Here is a 25718-nt window from a genome sequence, read left to right on the forward strand (position 1 = left end):
AGTCCCCTCTTTTTCTCTCTACTTAGTCCCCTCTTTTTCTCTCTACCTAGTCCTCTCTTTTTCTCTCTACCTAGTCCCCTCTTTTTCTCTCTACCTAGTCCCCTCTTTTTCTTTCTACCTAGTCCTCTCTTTTTCTCTCTACCTAGTCCCCTCTTTTTCTCTCTACCTAGTCCCCTCTTTTTCTCTTTACCTAGTCCCCTCTTTTTCTCTCTACCTTGTCCTCTCTTTTTCTCTCTACCTAATCCTCTCTTTTTCTCTCTACCTAGTCCTCTCTTTTTTTCTCTACCTAGTTCTCTCTTTTTCTCTCTACCTAGTCCTCTCCTTTTCTCTCTACCTAGTCCTCTCTTTTTCTCTCTCTCTCACTCTTTATTTTACCTGACAACACAAGAATCAATTTTAAAAAATAAAGTGGTTTTATAACCCGAACAGGGCCGCATAGACCACTGCAACGTATGCGGCCGCGGTGAGACCCGCACCTTCATATGCCCCGGTGCTAATTCTAGGTGTAAATTATTAAATTAAACCATTATAGCTTATATATAATAGCAGGGTTTCCCGGCCTCCTGATTTTCCGGGGCCTCCTATTAAAATCTCCTGAAAAATAGACAAAATTGTCATTTATGGTGCCAATCGTACGAGTGATTTTTTTTTTTTTAAACGGCATTATCACCTTTTGTTTAATAAAATTATTGCAAAGATGAATGTATTTTCTAATACATAATCTTAATTTTGACATTATGCTTATTCCTACCCAGACTGGGCCCCGCGCAATCTGTTTCGCGCAGGGCCGCCCTGAACCTGAAAAGTCACCTTTATAGGTCGCCGCTTTAAAGTAAGTTTGAAACAAACAATACATAACTATACAATCTTTAAAATCATAAGCACCTCACTAGCACTGTGGTTAGTATGTCGACTTGAGTGAGCCATGAATTCAAATTCAGGTATTTCCCTTTTTTAAATTTTATTATTATTTTTTTTTTTTTTTTAAATGTTTTTAAAAATCGATTACGGTGACATTCAACGAGTTAACTCCCTCTTCCTCCCATCTCACAGCCCATGGTCCCAACTGGTCCAGATCAGTGATAAGATTATAGCGTATTGAAAAAAGCTAAACGCATGAACTAGCGCTAAACAAAAACAATTGGTAAAAATATTTCTAATCGCAATGATTTATTGTTGTTGGTCTAGATCTATTACAAATTTAATACCATGCAGTGTTAGATTTAGTGCTTAATTAGACATCCATTTTCCATCAGACAGAAGACCTCTTTTCCTAGGGCTGCACACCTTTCTCTTCTAGAAAATCATGTGCGATATAAGGCGATATTTTTCAGCTTCCAAAATCTTTTGAAACCTTTTCCTCTAGAAAGTAAACGCACCTCGCAATTAAAAGATTTTACAAATCACAATTTTTCTCCGAATTCTCTTCTGTTTTATCTTCTTTTGTTCCTAATTTTATTGAAACATTTCCCAACTGGTAGCCATAACATACTGCAAGTTCAAAAGTGTGCCACAAACACAAAAACAAGTGGTAGAATTATTAATCGTCATGATTTATTGTTGTTGGTCTAGGTCAGTGGTCATCAACGGGGGCGCTACAGCCTCTGTTGGGGGGGGGGGGGCGATTTCATAATGGGGGGGGGCGCTGGCAGCAAAAGGGGCGGTAGGAGGCGCTGGGCTAAATAAGGGGCGCTAGGGGTGCGCTGGACACATTAAGGTCAATACGGGGCGCAGAGAAGAAACTGCTGAGGTGCTCTGAAACAAAAGAAAAACGTTTTCAACGTAACACATTTTCTTCGAAGCCGGCACTGGCGAAGTATATATAGACAAATAATCATTTTATTTTTGGAGTGCGGGAAATCTTTGTTTCTATGATTTATATATCTAAAAACCAAATTGTTATTTTTGTCTTTACTGCAGCAGGAAGTGTTTATTTTCGATTACAGTTTTAAGCGCGCAAAACAGTTTGTAGATTGATAAATAAACAAGGTAATATGCTTTTTAAATTATGATTTGGTATATCTACAATAACATAGTTAAATAATAAATACTATTTTACAATGTGATAAATAAACAAGGTAATAAGATTTTTAAATTATGGTTTGGTATATCTACAATAACATAGTTAAATAATAAATACTATTTTACAATGTATATGCTATTTGGTTTCAATAATAAAGCTAGCATTCCAAGAAATGAGTGTAACGTTTACTTGACCATGTCAACCAAGAAAAACAAACTCGCCAGTATTCAGTCAATTATCTCTCCTTGGGTTTTATTAAATTGCACGAAAACATTTTGCAATGAGGCTATGAAACCAAGTCGGCTTCAGGAACATATATTGTTGTAAATCTAAGGCAGGCAACTCAAGGAAGTTCTACCGTAAATAATTGTTTTTATTTACCAGGACAAACACACAACAGCCTTCTGCATTCCAAGAGTCTTGTTACTAATTATACCAGTCCTTTCACCAGCAACCTGAACAGGGACCAACGACAGCCTTCCCCGATTCGCTCCAGGTCCTTACTACAGTCTTCAGGAAACACAAAAGACGGCTCCTTGGTTTCCAACAATTTAGACTCTCCACAATCACGTGATACACTGTTCTTTCCGCTATCCTAGCGTATTCTTGTTCTGGTTCAATAGTGCGCTCGTACGCACCACAAGCCCTGGTGCAAGGCAGGGTTACAACAATATAAATACCAAGCATCCTGACAAAAAGACAAGTCCATTGAGTACTTTAAAAATATTCATGAGCAATTTAAAAAAAACTCGACTATTCAAATAATATTTAAAACAAAAACAGCAAAGCAGAAGACGGTTTGATAGCCTCTTACAAAATTGCAGAGATATTGCAAAAATTCAAAAGTCACAAAAACGTTGGTGAAAAATTGATCATCCCAGCTTTAAGAGAAGTCATTTCCACAGTGATACATTGAGATCCCATTGAGGTTTTGAAAGTATTATTCAAAGACGGATTGATGAAATGGCCAGTGATGTGAAGCAACAACTTTTAAGGAAACTTCAAAATAGAAAATGTTCATTACAAATAGATGAGTCAACATTGATTGATAATTCTTCATTGTTACTTGGTTATGAAGAATATTTGGATGATGATTTCAGTGTTAATGAGGAGCTTATTTTTTTCTGAAAAACTTACCCGTGACACATAAGAGGAGTCTATTTTTACTTTAGTAAAGACATTTTTTGCAAATAATGAAATGCCTTTACAAAATTTAGTAGCACTATCAATGGTTGGACGCCACAAAGGCTTCATAAGTTTAATGAAAAAAGAAAATCCAGAAATGTTTATAATTCACTGTGATTCACAGCCCACAAATTCATTCTTTAAATCTGATTATAAAAACTGTAAACAAAATAAAAACCCATGCTCAAAAAGAGCCCATCTTTCAACAGCTGTGTGAAACAAATGATGAGCAACATGTTCAATTCTTATTATACACTGAGATTCGCTGGCTGGAATTGTCTTGCTCCTTTTTTGAGTAACAGGAAAATTTATCTGTTTGCGATGACTTGAAGAAGGTTAAAATTAAGATTTTTTTTTTTAATGGCTGGGATCTATCGTAAAATGAATGAAATAAACTTGCAGCTGCAAGGAAAGATATTAACCCTTGTTGATACAAAGCAGATCAATGTCTCTTTTATTGAGAAATTGAATCTCTTTTACCACAATATTTCCAGAAATGAATTTTACAATCTCCCAGGACTCGCTTTGTTGACGAATGAATTCCTGCCTGAGGACATTGACGTCTATGCTACTCACCTGAAAATGCTCAAGGATGAAATGACAACTCGCTTCCAGGATGTCATAAATTTAAAAATTGAAACATGGATGATTCATCCTTTTGAAACATCTGTCACTGATGTTCAAGTTGATGTGCAGGAAGAAATGGTCGAGTTACAAAAAGATATCACCAGTCCAGGAGGCACAGAAGAGATGTGGCTGCAGCGATTTGTTCCTGTCAAATACCCAAAACTGTGATCAAAAAATGGAATTGCTATTTTTAGCTTTTCCTTCAACATATATGGCTGAAACTGGATTCATTGCCGCTACAAACATAACGAGTAAAGAAAGAAATAGACTTGATGTGGCCACAAGAGGAGACCTTCGCCTTACTTTGACTCATTTAAAGCCTGACATTTCTAATAGTGTTAAACTGCATGAGGCACAAGGTTCCCATTAGTTGAAGCTCATTTGTGTCTGGTCAATTGTTTTTATTCATTTTAAATATGACGACTAAATATAAAAAAAAAAATTTATGTTCTATAATTTAAAATGTAATGTAAAAAAAAATGTCAAAGACAATCAGTTTAACTTTTGTGTCCAAATCCTGTAAGCTATTTTACATTTTTTTTACTAATAATTTTAAGATTAATTAACAATATGTATGTAAGTTACAATGCCTATAAAAATCAATACATGTTCTTTTAGTACAATTTACCTTCTCAAATTTATTTTTTTACTATTATTTTACTAATGATTGAAAACTTCTACTACAAGATTCGACTCAAAAACAAAAAGATTTGATTTTGGTAAAAGTTTTTATTATTGACAAGTGTTCACTTTTAACAAAGTCTATGGATGACCACAAACAGTCCAAAGTTTACAAACGGTCATCATTTCAACACATCACACAAAATGTACAAGACAGTCTTGTTCTGATTTTCAATGAATGTTTTTAGAAGTAGGTCAATAGTTCAAAGTTTATTTTAGGCATGTGATGATAAAATAAAGCTTTGTTGTGGTCAAATATTTTTTTTAGTTGGCCTATTAAGTGTTACAGATTATTAATAGTTAGACTCGCTACTCAAAATATAAAATATAGGCATAGTTCTTCTCTGTAATGGCAAAACAAACATTGAAAGTATGTACATAATGTCTTCCATTTCAAAGATAAAGGATGAGTGCAGTGTTTCACCTGACTAAGCAAACCCAGAAGGATTCAACAAAATATTTAATGAGGATTTCTTGCAAAATGTTCTTTTTTTTTTAAAATAACATTCTCCATAAGATCAATTTTCCAAAGCATTTCAGGTAAATAATTTTGAAAATTTATAAAAGCATTTCTAAATATTATGAATAATACAATATATATTAAATATTATATATAGTAAAGTGCGAAGTTCGAGCAGCCCCGATTTGTCACGAGGTTCGAACTTTCTTATTTGAATGTTTACCAAATTACTACTATATTGCTATTGCGCATGCACCTTTTTTCTTTACTTCCGATACATACTATTTCCTTTTCCTTGTAAAGGCTAAGTTCATGGTGAGGTCAAACTCAGGAGGTGTGGAATTATTCTTTTTTACTACACGGTAGTGAAGGAACTGGGTAATTGGCTTAAGGCTATTTTTAAGTCTGATTGCTCATCAGCTTAAAGAGACTATTTGAAGTTGTGGAGGGTGGGAAATGGTGCAATGGATGGTGTTCTTGCGCTGGAGTAAAAAGAAAATGACTTTATAGTGAAAATTAAATATTAAAACATGTTTTTAGATATATTTTCTTTGATCTGTTCGAACCTTCCATCAACCCATTCGAGCTTACTAACTGGGGAAAAATCCGCTCGAGGTAAATTACGCTTGGCGATACCTACCCTACACCTCTTTGAACTCATATTTAATTTTAACCAAGCCTAGTGATACATTAAATTCAATCTATTATTATAGAAAAAAGGACGAGGAATTCAGAGATACCATCAGTTTTTTCATAGGTCAGACCGTTACGGTGCTATAAAATTCCAAACGTGAAAATTGCTGCCTGCGGGCTTAATAATTTTGAACTTTGCACTTTACTCTATATATATGAAACCTAGTGCTGTAAATTGTATTGTTTTACATATCTGCATACGTTTTCGCAATTTCATATTTTTGGGTAGCTATTTTCTAATGTTAACAAAGCTTCCTACTTTCATATCATTAACAAGACAATTATTAAGAAAATGAGAGAATGAAAATGTAAACAAAAATGATTGTGAGTGCTGCTTTTACAAGTAATCCTTCATCAAATATTTGGTTGAATCCTTACATGAAGCAAAATCCATCAATGAAATAGAGTTATAAAACATGAAATAGAGTTATAAAACATGAAATAGAGTTATAAAACAATCACTCAATGAATGCATGATAAAGTTTTGAAGGTCACTTGTGCTACATCTCACCTCAACAATGATATTGATTAGTGACACTAAATACTTTTTTCTAACCATTATTAAATCATAGAGAAATATGTTGTCTTTTATGAAGCCATTTCCATGTCATTTGAAATAGGGAGAGGACATTTAAAATCAAGTGGTTATTCAAAAAAAAAAAAACATTTTTAAAAAGAATATAGATTCATTTAGCTTTGTAGAATTAAATATAAAAACTTTAGATTATAAAGTCTTATTATCAATATGCAAACACTTAGATAAAAAACCCAGAACAAATCAATTTTGAAAACTTCCTTCCTGTTCTCTGAGCTATGAACACATTTTTTGTTTCTTTAACAGCCAAAATAAAATTAATTTGTTGATTATACAAATTCATGGTACCTACAAAATAAAACTAGCTTTGTAACTAAATGCAGGACAATATCTCAAATATTTATTTTACTAATAGTGCAATGTGATTTAGCAATGTTACAGTCATTTTTATGTCCGTTTCTTTCAATCACTTCTACGTTCAATTTCAGTAAGTGGGTGTGCTCCTCAGAAAGAAAGTTGACACTTGTCAAAAGTACTAAAATGTTATATAACATCAAAGAATAAATTATCATGGTTATTGTCCAGAAAAACATAAAAATGATATTGAGAGTAATGATTGCACTGAGCCTATGATTTAAAGCAACTCTATTATTTGAAAAGAATTCAATTTTGATTAGCTCCCCTGAAACCAGGAGGTACAATTGTATATATTAAAAGCAACAAGAAAATAAATCAATAACAAGAAACTAAATTCAAAATGAATTTTATTTAGTGAGTACTAGAGTCTCTTGGACATGCCACAAAATTTCAGCTTGTATTTAGTATGAACAAACAAGTACATTGAAAAAAGACAACATGAGGTGGAGAGAGATTTGACTTCATTTTGAAAGACTTTGGGTACAGATATTTTATTTCATTAACATTCAATCAGACACTCTAAAAAATCTGATTCATAACATTTAGAGTGATATCGAACCCTTTCCATTCCTCTCAAACATTGCAAGCAAAAAGGTCATAATTCACAACAGTTTTATAAACATTCTAGTCATTCAAATATTCCCCAAACAAAAGACTTGGAAATACAAAATCTAAAAGTAGACACAAATGCAGGGACCAATAAATGAATGTCAACAGAGAAACTGGATGTACTGTATTTTCACGCATATAACCCACATACATATATAATCCGCACATGCATATACCCCCCCACACAAATTACAAAATAAGTAAAGTAAAATTGTATAACCCGCAGCCTTATATAACCTGCATATGCATGAGTGACTTGCAGTAAACTTGCCACAAATGATTAAAAATTCTCTGCCCCATCTGTACTATTTGTTTTCTTGAGGTTAATAACGAGATGTTCATAAACGTTTCCAATGTACATTTCGCAACCACAAAACAAACTATAAGAAGTATAGAGACCCACTGGTATGTCCATAGTTTCCTTTATGCTATAGTTATGAGTAAAATAAATTTTGTACAACCTCAATATACCCCCCATAGCTGCCATTTGTTTGTAAAAACATGTAAAACCTGCGGGTCATATGCGCAAAAATAAGGTAATGTTGTGGTTAAGAATCTATTAACATCTAATCTCATTTCACTATGAGCCTACTAAAAGAACATTAAGAAAAAAAAGAAAGCCTAAGAGAATCAACAGTTCCATGGATTAAAAATACAGTTTTGTTGATGTTTATGTAGGAGAACATCCCATACTTCTTCTTCTAGCTTTTTCCTGCTGAGCTCTAGGCTCTGTTGCAGTCTGTGCCAAGAAAACAAATAGCATGCTGTACAGATTGTTGGTTATGTTTTCATATAATACAAATCCTAGTTTATTAGGCATTATTTATTAGTCTGCCCACCATAAAAATTCATAAATAAATCCTAATACAGACAAAATAATGTATAGAGCAATGGACTAAAAAGTTTTTTTTATAGAATGCTTTGACAATAGGCCACAGATTATCATATTTATTGAGGCCAAGTCTTGATGATAATGTCATGAGTGTATTAAAACAATATCAAGTGTTCCATGAAACATTTCTTTAGATTGTGACATTGAAGCAAAACTTAAAGCTATTTGATTGTTAAGATTAAGTCTACAACACACACAAAATATTCAAAGAAGAACCCTTTGAAAAAAAAAAGTTCATGGGAGATCAATTTAAAAAAATTTGAAAAAAAAAAAGAAAGGTTTAATGCTAAAAAAAATATCAAATAATAAAATATAATGACATAAGATTTTTTTAAACAATAGTCATTCTTTCTTCATTAACATAGTTAGAAGTGAGATTCATTTCATAATTAATTGGATAGATATTAAAAAAAAAATTCCTGTCACTTTAATTGCATTAATAAAATCATTAAAATAAAAGATCACCAATACCTACCATCAATCTTCATATTCTTCAAAACAATTAATATTTTGAAATTATTAGTTTGAAAACTTTCAGGATAAAAAACAGTCTTTAAAATGAAACTAAATTGTTACAATGAGTCAACTTCCTGCAGAGCCACAGGATTGACAACACCAGTTTTCTCCCCTGCTTTAGCCTTAATTTTCGCAGCTGCCTCAGCCCTAAGCTCTGGATCTTCAGGTGTGTTTTCCACTGTAATAATTTTGTTGAACTGGCGCCAGCGCAGGCAGAGTTGAATGTACATTTTGCACTGAACATACATGAACACCAGCCCCCCCGTGAAGCCAATAGCCACCACAATTAGCTTGGTCCAGAATGGCCAGTCCAAGGCACCAGAATGAACCTCCTCTGTGCTGCGGTCAATAAGAACATACAGTGACCAGATGACGCAGGTGATGGCAATGATATGGAATGTCACTGAGCATATAATCTTGCGACGCTCCGCAGGTGTCATTGTCAATTTTTCCCACTGCAAAGAAAACAATTAAACACTCATAAGACTAGACACAATACATAAAGTAGATGTGTGCACACTTTAAAAAAAAATCCTTATGTTTAGGTTGGTCAACATTGCAAAAGTAAAAACTAAGAGGAACAAAAAGTAAAACAATAGTAAACTAAAAGAGGTCTAAATAAGTAAAGAATATTAGAATACTTCAGACTAAGACTCATTCTTAATACTTAGTCCCTACTTTGGTTGATTTTCATCCTCAAGACCCTAACAGCCATTAAACATGTATTAGTGTAGGGTTTCAGCTGTACTTCAATGCATTTTTTTTGCAAAACTTTTTCTTATATTAATTTTTTACTTAACACATCCCCCTCCCAACATTTTCAAATCCTATCAGTAATTTTTTTTTTTACAATTTTTGATTAGCAAATTTTTTTTCTTCTTTCAGCCTTGTCCTATTTTTGAAAAGGTAAGTATTATTTTTAAAAATTTATATTTTTGAGGAATTTTTTGTTTCTGTTTGACCCAATAAGAATAGTATGGAAATGTCTTTTTATTGAATGTTTTGACTATAAAATGCCAAAGACATTTTATTGAAGGGTGATTTTTAATTGCGTAATTTAAAAAAAAAAGATTTTCAATTAATTAAAGTAAAAAGTAAAGTTCCCCTTTCAGACCTTGAGATCTGTAGGACAAATGATGTTAAGATCATCTGTTTCTGTGGCCAACAGTTAACAAGCAGGGTGTCATGTGACTAGCACAAAGACCAAGAGTCTTTACTTTCTCCAACTAAAGTACCCATTTGAGTTGGGTGGCCGCCTCAGGGGTGCCCTAAAAATCCAGAAATTCAAAATTCAAGTCTTCACTAAGATAAGAACCTAGGATCACAGGTTGGGAAACCAAGTGTTTAACAACTCAGCCACCGCACCTCCTTTCAATTAATTACATATTCAAATATATTTTCTATTAGTTCTAGTTTTCAAATTCAAAATTGTGGGGGTTTTTTATCAAACAGAATGACAGCAAAAAAACAAAGAAAAAAAAAGTTGTGTTTGTAGAAAAGAATTTGAAATATTGAAAACAAAAATTAAATTTATCTATTAAACATTACTTTCACACAAAAAAAAGACTAACTTGTTTGAATGGTTTGGTCTTTGTGGTCATGACATATTCAAAGTTGCATAGTTCACAGGATTTCTTGTCTGAGCTTTTGATCCACTTCTGAAGGCAAGCAAGATGGATGAACTTTAGACTTCCAGAGCATAAACATGGGGAGATAAGTCTGAAAAACAAATACAAACATAAAAGAAATGCCAATTAAAAATAAAACTGATAAAATCTGTTTTGATTATAAAAAAAAAAGTAAAATTTTTTTATTTTTGTTATTATATTTTGGATGTTCCTTCAGAAAGGGAGATTATTACATCTTCTGCAGTAATGCGAGGGACAGCAGCAAGCAGGATTCTAGCTCCAGACCGTCATGATAAAGTACAGCAGACCACATGGCAAGGCAGCCATAATTACAGGACAAGTTGTCTATGTTGAAAAAATGTCTCAATCATTTTATATATGTAGTTGTTGTGCGCATCTAGAGTTGCTTCTTGTGTGATGTTTCTCTTTTGTGCACCATAATGGTTTGTGCGCTCTAGTTCCTAAGGACGCGCTTTGTTGATGTCATTGCTTCTTTGCCTCTGATGTGGTTGTGCTAATGGCGGATCTTTTGTTGGAGTTTTCTTTGCTGTTTTCTTCCCCAGTATTGGGTAAGTTAGTTTAATTTGCTTTGTTTATTTTTGAAATCGTTACTAATATAATATTGTATTTTTCTTGTTTAGGGACGCAGACTTGGGACTGTGTTATTGTAAGCCTGATTTGTTTTGGTGTGGTCCATGCATCCAAGACATGGTGAATATTTGTGTGTGGGCTTCACGAGCCCTGATCAAATTATGGCACTGAGATTAAAGTGTGCTATGTTATTTTGAATAAGCTGCTTATTTGTATTTGACCATGTATAATACTAGTTACCAAACCCGTATTCATCTGTCATGTCATGTTACATTATTAATTCATTAAATTGTTGCATTTACACTCTTGTTATTTAACTGATATAAGTTCACGTCTAGTCAGTATTTGTGTTGCATAATTATCTACGTATTAACTAATAAACTATCCGGGGTGTCAGGGCAGATGAACCTGGCCAAATTACAACCCCAGCAGGAAGTGAACACTGTTAGGTGGGGAGCCCACATCATACCCTAGATGAACCCTAGATGAACCCGAAACAAAAATAGTCCGACATCAACTTGCATTATGCATACATCCTACATGTCAAGATAAATCATAGATGGTATCACAAAGTCCAGTCAAATGCTGATCAAACTAATATGAAATACCAGCTCTTCTAAACAGTTAAATGTCAAACTGTAGCAGCATATTTCTATTTTAATTTAAAAATAACATACTTTCTTTATAATTTCTTCAAGTTCTTAAGAGAAAATTTAATACTGTAACAGCATATTTAAATTTCACTTTAAAAATAATATAAAGAGCTACTTTCTTTATTATTCCTTTAAGTTCAAGTTTCATCCTCTGTGACTCCATGTTGAAATATCTCATATTTACCTTTCAAGAAGGACAGATAACTATTTTTAAAAATTACAAATGTTTAGTTTAATCTTTATTTCAACATTTGTATCACATTTCTCCTTTTATATTCTTTTTAATGGGCTATTGATTGGTTTCAAAATTAACATTGTTCCATAAATATTAAAATCATGACAGATAAACATTTCAACAAGACAAATTTGTATTGCTTATTTGTGTAGACATTGATAAATGAAATCATGACGCAATTTGAGACTATACTAGACAGACCATCAAAACAATCTCACATTTCCTCTTCACATCACATCTTTTTAGAAACTGGAAGAAACTAGTGCAAGAGAACTTTGATCAAGACTTACACATGCCACAATTCACAAGACTTACAAATGCCACAATTCACAAGACTTACACATGCCACAATTCACTCACAAGTATTCAAAATGTACAAAGACCAAATCTGGTCATTAATATTTATAACATGTTGGTTATATGTTGACAAATATCTTGTACTTCAAAATGTTATTGTTCAGTATTAAGCTAGGATATTGGACCACATTTGACAAACACCAAACAATTTGAAAAGCAAATATAACATTTGTAAGAATCTCTGAAAATCTAGTAATTGAGACTCAATAAAATTACGCATCAAAATGTTGGTGAACATGTCAACTAATAATTTGTTTGTTACATCTGTTGTGTGGCACTTCTGCTTGGTTAAGTCCAACACTTTGTGATGACTAACAAAAGCAAACCTGCATTAAGTGTAAAACTCATCTTTAACACACTCAACGTAGCTACTATGTAAGACCACTAATACTATGAAAGACCACAACTACTATTACCACTAATGCTATGTAAGAACAAAACAGCCATGTAAGACCACAGCTGTTATGTAAGACCACAGCTGTAATGTAAGACCACAACTGCCATGTTAGACCACAACTGCCATGTTAGACCACAACTGCCATGTTAGACCACAACTGCAATGTAAGACCACAACTGCCATGTAAGGCAACAGCTGCTATGTAAAACCACAACTGCTATGTCAGACAACAGAGGCAATGTAAGACCACAACTGCTATGTAAGACAACAGAGGCAATGTAAGACCACAACTGCTATGTAAGACCACAATGTACTTACTTATTATTGTCCTCTCCTTCACAATGACATATTCGACAGATGTCCAGTTTGTCAGAGACACTGGATAAAGTGGAGTCACACCTTTTGGCCAGGTTTGGTCCATCTGTTAACGCTGTGACACTGGGTAATTCAGATTTCTGTAAGATTCTCTGTTGTTGGGGAGGGAAATAAAATAAAAAACGTTTTTTTTAAAGGAATCCAAAATTACAATGAAACTTTTTAAAATCTTCGGATGTTCTTTCAAATAATACGATCGTTACATCCTATATTATCCATTTGTTTTTCTAGTCAAGCATATGAATTAAAATCTGATTCAGGTAATCCTTTCCATGCTTTAAAAGCTATATGTAAGGAGAACCTGTACAATTTGGCCTACCATATGGAATAAGATAAGTGCCTTTTGTGCCTGAGTATTTTATTAGGTTGTGTTTTGCATTTGTAAATTTAGTTCAGTGTTGTATGGATTATTGCAACTTCACTTACTTAGTGTTCTATCCTGAAGTGTTTCTAAATTGAGTGATTTGACTAATGTTGTTATTCTAATCAAATGTCAATATTCGTCTGTTATAAATCTCACTAGTTTTGAGTAAACATATCTTGCGCTCTTATTTCAATTCTAAATGAAGTAGAAATTGACTAGTCTGCTATAAGGAAAATCTAGTCCTCTCTTCAATGTGATGTAATTTGTTTCCTGCGAGGTTCATTGCCTTATTATTTATTTTACTCCTTCCATAAAGTCAATGGTGAAAGTTTTTTTTCAACTGGATTTTTATTAGAGAATGTAAAGTTCTGTTGCTTTTACATAGTAACTAGTAGTGTTGCTATATAAGATTTGTAAGTAACGTATGTAAATCTGTGAAATAAAAAAAGTGGTATATATGTGTATGAATATGTCAGTCTTACCGTATGTAAACATGTACTTTGCCAGCGTGAGTCAGTTAAGGGAGTGTGTGTGTGTGTGTAAGCGTGTCAGGATTTATTGACTGATTCTGAGGTAATGAACTCTTTATGTTGTGTCTGTTCTATTTATGTGAATGTTTCTGTTGTGTTGTTGTTGTTTTTTAGTGAGAAAGAGTCCTTGTAATCACAACGAATGTACATATTTTTAATTAGACTAGCTGTCTGATGATACAACCCAAGGACTATATTAGACTAGCTGTCTGATGATACAACCCAACTATAATTTAAATTAAACTAGCTGTATGAAGATATAATCCAACGACTATATTTTTAGACTGTCTGGAGATATAATCCAACTATAATTTAAGTTGAACTAGCTGTATGAAGATATAATCCTACAACTATATTTTTAGTTAGACTAGTTGCCTGATGATACAACCTAACATCTGAAAAAAAAAACAGATCAGTGTATCTTATGGAACATAAAAAGGGTCGCTATCTGTCAATCAGTTATTTGACATGTTCATACAACGTGCATTGAATTGACGAGTTTTCTAAACTCATTCTAACATTCATTAGCACAACATTAAGGCCAAATAAAAAGTAAATAATAATAATAAAATATAACTTTATAGTCTCCATTGACTTGCTTCTATAGTTAGTGAAGAAGAAAACTATCACACTTAACATTCTTAGCTTTCTTGGATGCTCCTTTGGTTTCAATTGTAATGCGATATGGTGTGTCCAGCAGAAATGATCAATCATTCAATATCATTATTTAAATTTTTAAAAAGTCAGTCTAACCTAACCAAGACCAGTGAGAGGTCAGCATGCATAATTAATACAGCAATACACTCCAAGGCAGCAAGAGTTCAATGATCTCCCTTGGCTGGGCTATAACATCTCTTGATGGTTCCGAAAAGAAGCGAAGAGAACGAAGACATTTGAAGAGAGAACGAAGACATTTGAAGAGAGAACGAAGACATTTGAAGAGAGAACGAAGACATTTGAAGAGAGAATGAAGAGTCAAGACAAGGACAAGAGTAAAAGAGTGATACAAACTGAGGGGGGAGGGGGGAATTTGGGGGGGGGGGGAAATAAGATCAATTATTTTAAAAAGTAAAAAAGAATGAATCAGAACATAATTAATTGAATACTTTCACATGCAGAGAAACTAAATGGGGGGGGGCACTAAAGATGAAGAGAATCTACAAGCCAAGAAACTAGTGCCACTGAAGGATGAATACGTTTGAAAAATGATAATTACAATATTGAATGAGACAAATAGGCAGACAGACAGACAGACAGACAGACAGACAGACAGACAGATAGATAGATAGATAGATAGATAGATAGATAGATAGATAGATAGATAGATAGATAGATAGATAGATAGACAGACAGACAGATATAGATAGATAGATAGATAAATAGATAGATAGATAGATAGATAGACAGACAGATATAGATAGATAGATAGACAGACAGACAGACAGACAGACAGACAGATAGACAGACAGACAGACAGACAGACAGACAGACAGACAGACAGACAGATAGATAGATAGATAGATAGATAGATAGATAGATAGATAAATAGACAGATAGATAGATAGATAGATAGACAGACAGATATAGATAGACAGACAGACAGACAGACAGACAGACAGATAGATAGATAGATAGATAGATAGATAATAAAATAACTACTCCAACCACGTCGTGCAATATCTTGAAATCATGTGTTAGACTATTGACATATTTCAACGTCACACATTTGATCGATACGCAGTTATCATGAAATATTAACATAGCTTTAGTTAATGGTGTTAAATAATCAACTGCACAAGTCTACAAGAGGCAGAGTGTAGCCTTTATCAAGCTGCTAAGGTTGGCGATCAAGGCATTGTATTTGTGCAGTTACCCGGACACCAGAGCGATAGTCTGAGCAGATAGAACAAAAAAGCCATCTGATACATCAGTGGTCTTCAAACTTTTTTGTCCTATTGACCCCTTTTCTTATTTTTTTTTTTAATTCACTAGAGGCCCCCCCCCCCCCCCCAAGAAAAAAAAACATAAAGAAGCGTGAGAAGGCAAATTGGAACAAAATGTCATTTATTTTTATGCTGTCAATAACACTTATCACGCATGGGAGACGACCGCATGCCAAAGGCGAGCTTGGAGGAGGACGGCGTTACAGAGGTGCCTCCCGTAAGCGCTATGAAGATCCAATCAGGCGCCATTTCGCACTCACTGGTTAAGAGGAAAGTACCTGGCAGCAGATGACCTCTAAGAAAGACAGTTGGAGAGCTCTCACAAAAGCTGCTGGACAAACATTTGAGACTTAATTAAAGAAAAGCTTTTATTGAAGACAGGCGCAAAAGGCAGAAAGAAACCTTAAATAGACCGCCAGCAGACAACGGCTTTGTCTGCACAAATTTCGAGAAAATATGCATGTCGCATCTGGGTATGTGTGGTAATGTGAAACACTACACTCAGTCTTAGTCTTCGGAATCGAAGACATTGCCAATAGTATCATTATATTAAAATTGGCAGTGATTACACACAAAAATTAATCTAATTGTCATGACTTTCTTTTAAATCCTAAGAATAGTTTTCTTTTAAATTATTGAATATTAGGGCCTAGTGTTTTTAGGTTTAATTGCAATTTTATTTTTATAGAAAACATTATTACTGATGAATTTACAACAAAGTAAAATTAAGCTAATTGAAACCTTGTGCCTCCTGCAGTCTGACAATATTAGAAATTTCAAGCTTTAAATTAGCCAAAATAAGGCCAAGGTCTTTTCTAGTGACTACATCCAGTCTATTTCTTTGCTTATTCATTACGTTTGTTACGCACTAAATCTAAATGTATGTTGATGGAAAAGCTAAAACATAATTCCATTTTCGACCACAGTTTTGAAATTTGACAGAAACCTTCAAGTGCAGCCACATCTCTGTTGTGCCTCCTACGTTGACATTCTTTTTACTGAAGACATAATTTTGTAAATCTATTTTTTCCTTGCAAACTGAATTTTAACATCAGTAACAAATGTTAAATAATTGTCATTTATATTTATTTATTTATTGACATCCTAGAATCGAATCGTAATCTCTTCATAGATCATTGTTATGTCAATTGCATAGATATCGATGTCTTTAAGCAGTAATTCATTTGTCAACAAACAAGTTCGATCTATGTGAGATTGTAAAACTCTTTAAAATTGATTGAATATCTCGATACAAGAAATAAATGCTATAATCAATGAAAGTCAATTTCTTTCCTTGCAGTCGGAGCTTGGTTTTATTCATTTGCGTTAGATGCCTACCACGTAAAACATTTTGTTTAGCCTGCTTTCAGTCATCGCCAAACGCTGAATCTTCCTGTTTCTCAAAAAATCATTAAAAAATTGTATTTAAGAGCTGAACAAAGCGAGCAATAACAAACGCCTTTCTTCTTCGTTCTCATTGTTATGTTGGAGTGTTCAGATGACTAGACCAATACATGAAATGAACTGCGCAGTGGTTTCCAAATCAGGGCGCTCTCCATATAGTTTCCTTTCTATTGGGGTGATTTGGGGCCAATGTCTTATACGGGCCTCTTGGTAAATAGAGCAGTTTTGGAGGACGTGGTTGGCATTCTCTGGTGATACTCCACATGGGCCGATTTCACTGGTTCCAATTTTGAGCTTCCGCCTTTCAAAATACAGCGAACTTCAGTTTACAACAAGAGTCTAACATCTTTTTCATCATATGTTTCACAAAACTGTTGAAGGATGAGATTATTTTCGGCATGGGTTTGTATTTTATGTAAATTTTTTATAATTAGATTCAAATAGAAATGAAATAGCGGCTAAACTTTTCTTAAGATGTTGCCTGTGTTGCCTGTTGCCTCACAAGGTGGATAGATCTGTTCTTTATTCTATATTATTTATGAAGCCTTTGTAGCGTCCAATCACTGATGGACATTAGATACCCTTCGACTACAGCAAAAGAGTAAGAATTTAAAAATAGAAGATGGGATTCCCGAACTCAATTTCTAACGTTGTTTCTGTTCTTAAATTAAAAGCAAGCTAACTCTAATGTGACTATATTTAGTTTCCAGCTTTAATTTTGAAGACTTTTATTATTTCTTTTGTTTCAGTGCACCTTTAGTTTCTTCATACCCCCTTCATGCCCAGCGCCCCCTTACCGCCTCCTACGCCCCTTTGGCTCCCAGCGCCCCCACCCCCCAAATCACGAAAACGCCCCCCAGGGAGCCCCCCGTTGAAGACCACTGTGATACATTAAGACAATGTAATACAAACCTGGCACTGCAATGAACTAAGAAACTGGCACTATTCACTTTTTTTTTCTGCCATAAGCTACCCCTGAAGCCTGTTATGAGGAATAAGACTAGCGCGTGAAAGAGGCGGTACTTTCGGTGGGTGAATGCACGCTCATCGTTAAAAAAAAAAAAGCAGCCGTTTTCGCGCGATGGTCGTTTTTGGCGCAGAATGTTTTAGCTACATATGTTCATTTCATGATTTTTTTAAAAGAATTAATCATATCTTTGTTTTGTTTGGTTTCAAACGTATTTGTATTCAAAGAACAATTGTTATTTGTGTCTATTAAATTTGCAATTTAATTTGTTGTGTCATTATTGCTGTCTCACTAATATTATAATGTGTGTGTGTGTGGGTTTTAATATTGTCAAAATAAAACGATATAGAAACGACAAGTCCGGAGAATATCCTTAGTTAGCGATAAGCATTCATGGAACAGAATTATTACACTTTTGGGTGGAGGGGGGGGGAATGTATAGGTCTACTATATATATATACTATAGTTATTATATTATAGTTTTTTTTAAATTTATTATAGAAAGATTATGGTTTTGTAAATTATCGTCAGAACCTCTCGCAAAAAAAAAAAAAAAAAAAAAAAAAAAGGTTCGTCAAAACGTCTCGCATGGAAATGTCCAAATGTGGACAAAAGAAAATAGGAAAGAGCGCATTGAACATGGAAGTGGAAAAATCGCTACACAAAAGCACTAATAATTACAATAACTAACTCAGGTAAATCCAATTTTAAAGTGAATGCAAACCAAAACCCCATGTACCTGTAGAGTTCCAATGTCTAGTCATTGAATTATATGCAGAAGTGACATTGTTCAACAAATCTCCTTGCAGGAGAACAAAGTCCACTATTACTCTACAGCGCGGCCCAAAAAGAAAGTGGTCAGAATGTCAATAGGATTATATAAAAGTTCTATTATTACAATTGCGTTCATTTCAAACGTTCATTGAAGGACTTTTCTAGAACTGTTCCCAATTTTACTTTTCAAGTAAGGAGACGTGCTGGCCGAGTGCTGAAGCGTTTAGTTACCGACTGGGATTTAGAACTTAATGAGTTCCACCCAACTCTAGAGGGTACACATTTTTTTATAGGCCCCGAAAAGAAGGAAGGCTGAAGGCTGTGGCTAGTTTTCTGTGTTCTGTCTGTCTGTCAGTCTCATTTAGATCTCAAAAACTAAAAGCTCAACTGAAAATCAAACACATTTCACCAGATTTCAGGTGCCACGGCTACTTTCTGTTTTCTATAAATGAACCCCTTAATTTTTTCATTTTAATGTGTAAACATCTTTTAACCATTTCTTAAAAACAATAACTGAAATGCTTGTTTATTAGTAACTAGCAATAGTAACGGGAGGGAAGTGGGGGTGTGGAAATGAAAATAATTGTTTGTGTACATGGATATCTTTCAAGATTTCTTCAAATAATTTGTTTCAAATGTAAATATTTGGTTTTGTTTAAGAAGCACGTTCATTTTGTAACAAAATAAAAAAAACAACAAACAAACAAAACAATGCATACAGAGTGCACATATTTATGCCTATTATTAAAAGCTTGTATAGGTACTGGTTAATGTTATACTGGATATCTCTTATTTTATATCAAGCAGACTGAGAGGCGTATGTATGTACGTGTGTCCCAAATAAAAATCAAAACCGTTTGACAAATCTCGATAAATCTTGGCATAAATGTTCCTTAGATCATGGCGGAGACCGTAGTGTATGTTTAATGTCCCTCCCACAACCGGATGGCCTTAAAAATAGATAAAAAGTATCTAATTGTATCTCAATTAAAGAATGAAACTTTTTAACACATCGGGTAAACGGTTTTCACAGCATGGGCGTAGCCAGGGGAGGGTTTTTGGGGTTCAACCCCCCCCCTTGGGGGGGATCGGAATTTAGTGAATGATTTTTTGCTTTGATTTTGTTTATTTTAGGTGATATTTTAATACTAAAACATCAATTGCCCCAGCACAACCAATGGGGTTTTGAGTTTAAAACCCCTTACCAGGGGGTTTTGAGTTTAAAACCCCCTACCAGGGGGTTTTGAGTTTAAAACCCCCTACCAGGGGGGTTCGAGTTTAAAAACCCCTACCAGGGGTTTTGATTTTAAAACCCCCTAGTAGGGGTTTTGAGTTTTAAACCCCCTACTTAAGGTTTTTGCAGTTAACCTCCCCCCCCTCTTCTATAAAACAAAACAAAACGAAAATCCCCTAATTCCAAGAGCACAGTTAAGGGAGATTTTGATTTTAAAACCCCCTCCAAAATTTACGATAAACCCCCTCTTCAATATAAAAAAAAGTTAATTACGCACTCAAAATGTTATGAGCGTAGCTAAATGGGTTTTGACTTAGTTTTTAGTTTAAACCCCACTTCAGCGGGGTTTGAAGGTAAAAAATACCTCTTTAATAATAAAAACAAAGCAAATTATACACTCAAAATGTTTTGAGTGTAGAGTCAAAGGGGTTTTGAGTTTAAACTCCCCTCCAGTGGAGTTTGAAGCTAAAAAGTACCTCTTCAATATAAATAAAAGCAAATTACTCACACTAAAATCAATGAACGCTGCCAAAGGGATTTTGAGTTTAAATCACCCGCCAGGGATGTTTGAGGCTAAAAAATACATCTTCAGTGTAAGAAAAAAAGCAAATTACGCACTCAAAATGCTATGAGCGTTGCCAAAAGGGGTTTGATGTTAAAAATACCTCTTCAATATAAAAAAAAAGCAAATTACACACTAAAATTATTTGAGCGTAGCCAATCCAATCGGGAGTTTTGAGTTTAAACCCCTCTTCTACAGATGGCGTTTGTTTAAAGTTTAAAACCCCTCCAGATGGTTTTGAGGTTAAGATCCCCCTACAGAGCATTTTGAGGTGGAAAACCCCCAACAGATGATTTTGAGGATAAAACTTTTCTTTTCGATATAAAATCTAAAGCAAACTACAGTCACTTAATTCCAAGAGCGTATTCAAGAGTGGTTACACATTTTTACCAGTGGCAGGGCTCCCTTAATAAACTGCAGTGAATAGTCATCTGCCGAAATGAAAAAAAAAACCACTAAATGTGGCTCAACAAAGATGGCTAAGACAGATTTTAGGAGTCAGTTATAGAGATCGGGTTTAAATCAAGGAAATCCTATGCCGAACTGGGAGTCGACCCTTTAGTAAGATTGTGACAGAGCGACGCATGAGGTTTGCGGGACATGTTCTCCGACAAAATGAATTACGCATAAGAAGAGTTGCAATGATATCCTAGTACAACTTGACGCCACTCATTCATTGAGGTCCTCATGGCAGGTGAGAAGAGGCTTCAGATATTACCAGTGACAGATTTTTATGGAAACAGCTTGACGTCAAATGCTCCGAACGGCGCGGTAGGGTCTAAGTCAGTAAGAATAGCACATTAGGTTTTTGAAATAAAACTTTTTAATAGCATGAAAATGCACTGTAGATACCTCAGAATATGCATTTTGTTGGCTTTCAATATCAGAAGTAGTGCTTGTCGGCGGGGCTTCGCCCCGCGCTGGGGGAGCTCCTAGCGCTCCCCCAGACCCCCTTGCTAGTATTGGCGGGAAATCTACAATTGTTCCACTAACTCATGGAAGAACCTATTCTAGGGCACAATAAACGTCTTCCGAAAGAATGAAGGGTCAGAATGCAATAAAGATTATGTACACACACACACACATAAATACATATAAAAAAAAATTTCGCGGGGGGTGGGGGTCGGGGGGGGGGAGAAAAAAAATCCCCCCCCCGAAAAAAATCCTGGCTACGCCCATGTTTCACAGTATCTTATATCTGATATGAATATTTCGGCTGAACGGGTCAATCTATTTTCAAACTACTTTTATTTTCGTGGCAAAATATAAAACAAAATTAGAAGAGAACATCCTCCATGTTTGACAGGTCTAAATTCAATCGAGTAGATCAGTAATACCTAAACTAAGACCAGCTAGTACATATCAAAGTTTTAAGTTTCAGACCTTGCGATCTTTAGGGCAGATGATGTAAAGGTCATCTGTTTCTGTGGCCTACGGTTAACGAGGGTGTCATGTGGCCAGCACAACGAACTACTGCCTTTACATTTCAACAACTAATGTCAAATACCCATTAGAGCTGGGTGGACTTCGAGGCGCTCTAAAGATACCAAAATGAAAAATAACTGTCTTTTTTTAATATGAATAATATCTCTTCCTCCTTGCTGAAATTGTTCAGGTATTGAGACAGGACCTGGTGCAATGGAACTGAGGGATCTTTGAAATGTACATTTTGTAGGGAGGACAAAGGAATTGTGGCTAATGATACATTTATTTTTTGTACAACAGCGCATAACTGACTTCTTGTTAAACCAAAACTACGATTCTTTATATTTATAATTAACTAGTCGATCGGCGGCGTAGCATACGCCGCTATTTTGCAGGGCCGGCCTGAGGTGACCGCAGTGGGCTCCGCACTTATGCGACCGCAGTGGGCCCCGCAATTTCATAGGACCCGCGCTAATTCTACGTGTATAAATTATTAAATTAAACCATTGTTTAACTTATAACAGATTTCCCGCGATTTACCAGGAGCTCCTGGAAATCTCCTGAAATTGCAAAATATACGAAAAAGTTCTGGAAATATCCGGAAATTATTAAAATCTTTAGAAATCCCATACAAATCTCCTGAAATATATAGACAAAAATTGTCATTTTGGGGTGTCATTTAATATGGAAAATGCCAATTCTACTAGCGATAAAAAAAAAACACGTAATTTTGGAATCTGGTTAAAGAAACTTCTCGCGCCTCAAACTAATGAAAAATTACTTTAGTTCAACAATTCTGGTAGATAGATTGAAACATTTGGTAATTCTTGCTATTGAGCGTGATCTGTGTAGGAAATAAATTTTTAGGATAAACTGTATGACTTCGCTACACGCAAGGCTCGTAAAGTAGTTTTGTACGTAGTAAAGAATGAATAAAATGCAAAGACGAATTTATTTTCTAATACAAACTCTTAAATTTCACTTATTATCCGTGGCGTAACTCTAGTTCGTCCGACTTGCAGAAATAAGAGTGATCTTTCCTTTTCTTCTTCATCTCGTCCAAACTCTTGAGCGAAGAAGAGAATTATATATATAGATAGATAGATAAGATAATAAGTCACTATTCATATAGTCCTCTGTCAAATAAAAAGGGGGGTGGGGAACACTATGATAATCTGATTTTACTTGTATGCTTGTAGTGCTCAAAACATCCAAATTCTGCCTTTCGACACTATATTGCTTAACAACAACAAAAAGTCACTCTCAAATAGACTGCCTACAATTAAAAATGTTTGTTTATGTGGTTGGTGACTTTCAAGATGGTCATTTTATTACAACGTAATCTACACAAACCCACAAGAATAGCGTCATTAATTAGCATACAAGAATAATTTGACTTAAAATATGCATAAAGTAGATTCAAGAGATTCAAGGTAATCAGCATGTTAATGGTAGTGTTGAGTAAAGAAGTCTAGATGTCTGCTAGAGGCCATGATCTGGATGGCTGCTATCAAAAACGGCGCAATACGTTTTGGCGCAAAATGTTTTAGTCACATTATAAATGTTCAAATAGTCAAAATTATTAAAACGTTTTAGTTTTTTTTTTTTTGGGGGGGGGGGGGGGAGGGGGGGGGGAAGGGGTGTATTTTTTAAAAATATTATTGTATATTGAAAAAGAAAAAAAAAATTATTATAAAAAAAAAAATTGTTTTACAAATCATCGTAAAAACCCATCGAGACAAAACGGCTGCTCAAAGGCACAGAAACCACCACGCAAAAAAAGGGCTAAAACTGTCTGTTTCAAAGGGGTTGAGTGAAGAATACAAAGATATATTACCATTTCTACAAGGCACGAGTCATCACAATGTTCATCTGATGTTTTCTCTAATGGAACTGTGAAAATTGTCTCGGGGACAGGCACTGTGGTGTCAGAAAGTTCCTGTGGACAAGGTTCAGGTATCACTAGAGCTAAACTATTGACTCCAGTGCTTAACGTCAAGGGGTCTTCCAACGGCAACTCGGTGGTCGTAAGCTCAGGGCAGTGGTTGCATGGCTCCGGGGGATAGTCTGACAAGGTGTACACCCTGGTCGACTCCTCCGAAGCGCAGCGGTCGCGCCAGGACGTCATAAAGACAACATGCTGGTGTGGCTGCTGAAGATGTAGCCCAGACTTGTCGACATAATGTTGTTCTTCCTCTTCCACGCTGACCCAGGCAGCCTTCACCTCACCTTGTACATGCGACTCCAAAGCGGGATCGGCGTCGCATTCGTACCCCAAGTCCTTTCCGCTAAAAATCACATCCTTTGGGTTGGTTAGCGTCACGACCTCTTCGGTGCAAGGCAGCTCATTGAGGCCGACATCGATGGTTAATGAGTCCCCGTGTCTAGACTCCTCCTGATTGCTCTTATTGCTGTCTGCACCAGTGGATTCTTTCATGGTGATCACAGAAGATTAATGCAAGACGCACATACTGAACAGGAAAAAAAAAGAAACCAAAAATTGTATGTAAGAAAATATCTAACACTACTTTTAAACCTGTGACAAAATTCACACAGAATTAAAGAGCCAGAAATCACTAGCTGACAAATGTTAACGTTGGCATGCAATTCTAGTGGCGCCGTGGCTTCATTTAGACAAACTCAAAGAAAGAAACAGTCCCGGTTTAGATCTATAGGAAATGTGACAAAGTCCCTCTCTTTCGGGCGACACTGATGAAGACGTTTCATTGGAAAACTATATAAACAAAGGTCAAGAAACTCGACACCCTTTGTAATTTCCTAGGCAACGATAACTTCCCTTTTTGCTGCCATGACAACCAACGACTTTCTCTCGACAATGGTGACGTTTTTACCAGCGTCTCGCCTCTATCTCTTTCTCTCCCCACCCTATGTCACGTGTTTATTGACACGTCACGAGGTAACCCACTTTAAAAATCAGAATGTTTTTGTTTACTTTGCCCCCCCCCCTTTTTTTAAATGACAGCCCCCCCCCCCCACCCCCGGGCCATTCCGTCTTTTTTTCCCCGGCTTCTTTCTTACTTAAAAAAAAATGTAATTGTTTGTATGGAATGTAATTTGTTTGTGATGTTGTGATGGAGTACAAACATCACGAAGAGAACATTAGTTCATAAACAGACAAATGTCATCCGTCCTCACAACACGCCAGACCTACGCTCTCCCGCCCCCGTATACGGGAAAAGTGGTGGGACTGGAGATGTGAAAGAGTGAGGATCGTTCTTGTAGAATCAAAGTTTACATTGGAACATTGAATTAATGCCCAGCAAAATGAACGCCATATGGGAGAGAAACAAAGATGGGAATGGGGCAAACATTATTAGAACTTTGGAAGCTTGGATCACTATTGCCCTGAAAGTAGTTTGGTTTATTTGAGCGTGAAGCAATACAATCACACCCAAAATATAACGTTTAGTTTAATTTGAGGCAACACCAGCCAAGAAGGTCACTTAGCCTACGTTTAGTTTAATTTGAGGCAACACCAGCCAAGAAGGTCACTTAGCCTACGTTTAGTTTAATTTGAGGCAACACCAGCCAAGAAGGTCACTTAGCCTACGTTTAGTTTAATTTGAGGCAACACCAGCCAAGAAGGTCACTTAGCCTACGTTTAGTTTAATTTGAGGCAA

The 25718-nt window shown here is 35.3% G+C and overlaps 2 protein-coding genes across 7 annotated transcripts in view; one reads left to right on the forward strand and one right to left on the reverse strand.

Moving 5' to 3' along the window:
- Positions 1-3589: 3589 nt before the first annotated feature.
- On the forward strand, positions 3590-4003 carry LOC106052917 (uncharacterized). Its single transcript, XM_013208379.2, has one exon. The coding sequence runs from the start codon at positions 3590-3592 to the stop codon at positions 4001-4003; it is 414 nt and encodes a 137-aa protein (XP_013063833.2).
- Positions 4004-4544: 541 nt separating this feature from the next.
- Positions 4545-25718, reverse strand: part of LOC106052916 (E3 ubiquitin-protein ligase MARCHF8-like) — a 58977-nt gene continuing 37803 nt past the window's right edge. For 5 of the 6 annotated variants that reach the window (XM_056020059.1, XM_056020063.1, XM_056020061.1 and 2 more), the window contains 4 exons: positions 23915-24548; positions 12818-12966; positions 10210-10357; positions 4545-9093 (listed from right to left, as the gene is read on the reverse strand). In XM_056020059.1, coding sequence (XP_055876034.1) covers positions 8695-9093; positions 10210-10357; positions 12818-12966; positions 23915-24514 — 1296 coding nt within the window. In that variant the 5' untranslated portion in view covers positions 24515-24548 and the 3' untranslated portion in view covers positions 4545-8694. The remainder of the gene's footprint in view (positions 9094-10209; positions 10358-12817; positions 12967-23914; positions 24549-25718) is intronic. The other variant, XM_056020064.1, reaches the window with a different exon arrangement.

This window comes from Biomphalaria glabrata, chromosome 2 (genome assembly GCF_947242115.1).
Source record: "Biomphalaria glabrata chromosome 2, xgBioGlab47.1, whole genome shotgun sequence".
Classification (NCBI taxonomy): domain Eukaryota; kingdom Metazoa; phylum Mollusca; class Gastropoda; family Planorbidae; genus Biomphalaria; species Biomphalaria glabrata.

What these genes read in the sequence shown, in the direction of transcription:
- LOC106052917 (XM_013208379.2), top strand. Translation starts at nt 3,590, where the DNA reads ATGAATGAAATAAACTTGCAGCTGCAAGGAAAGATATTAACCCTTGTT.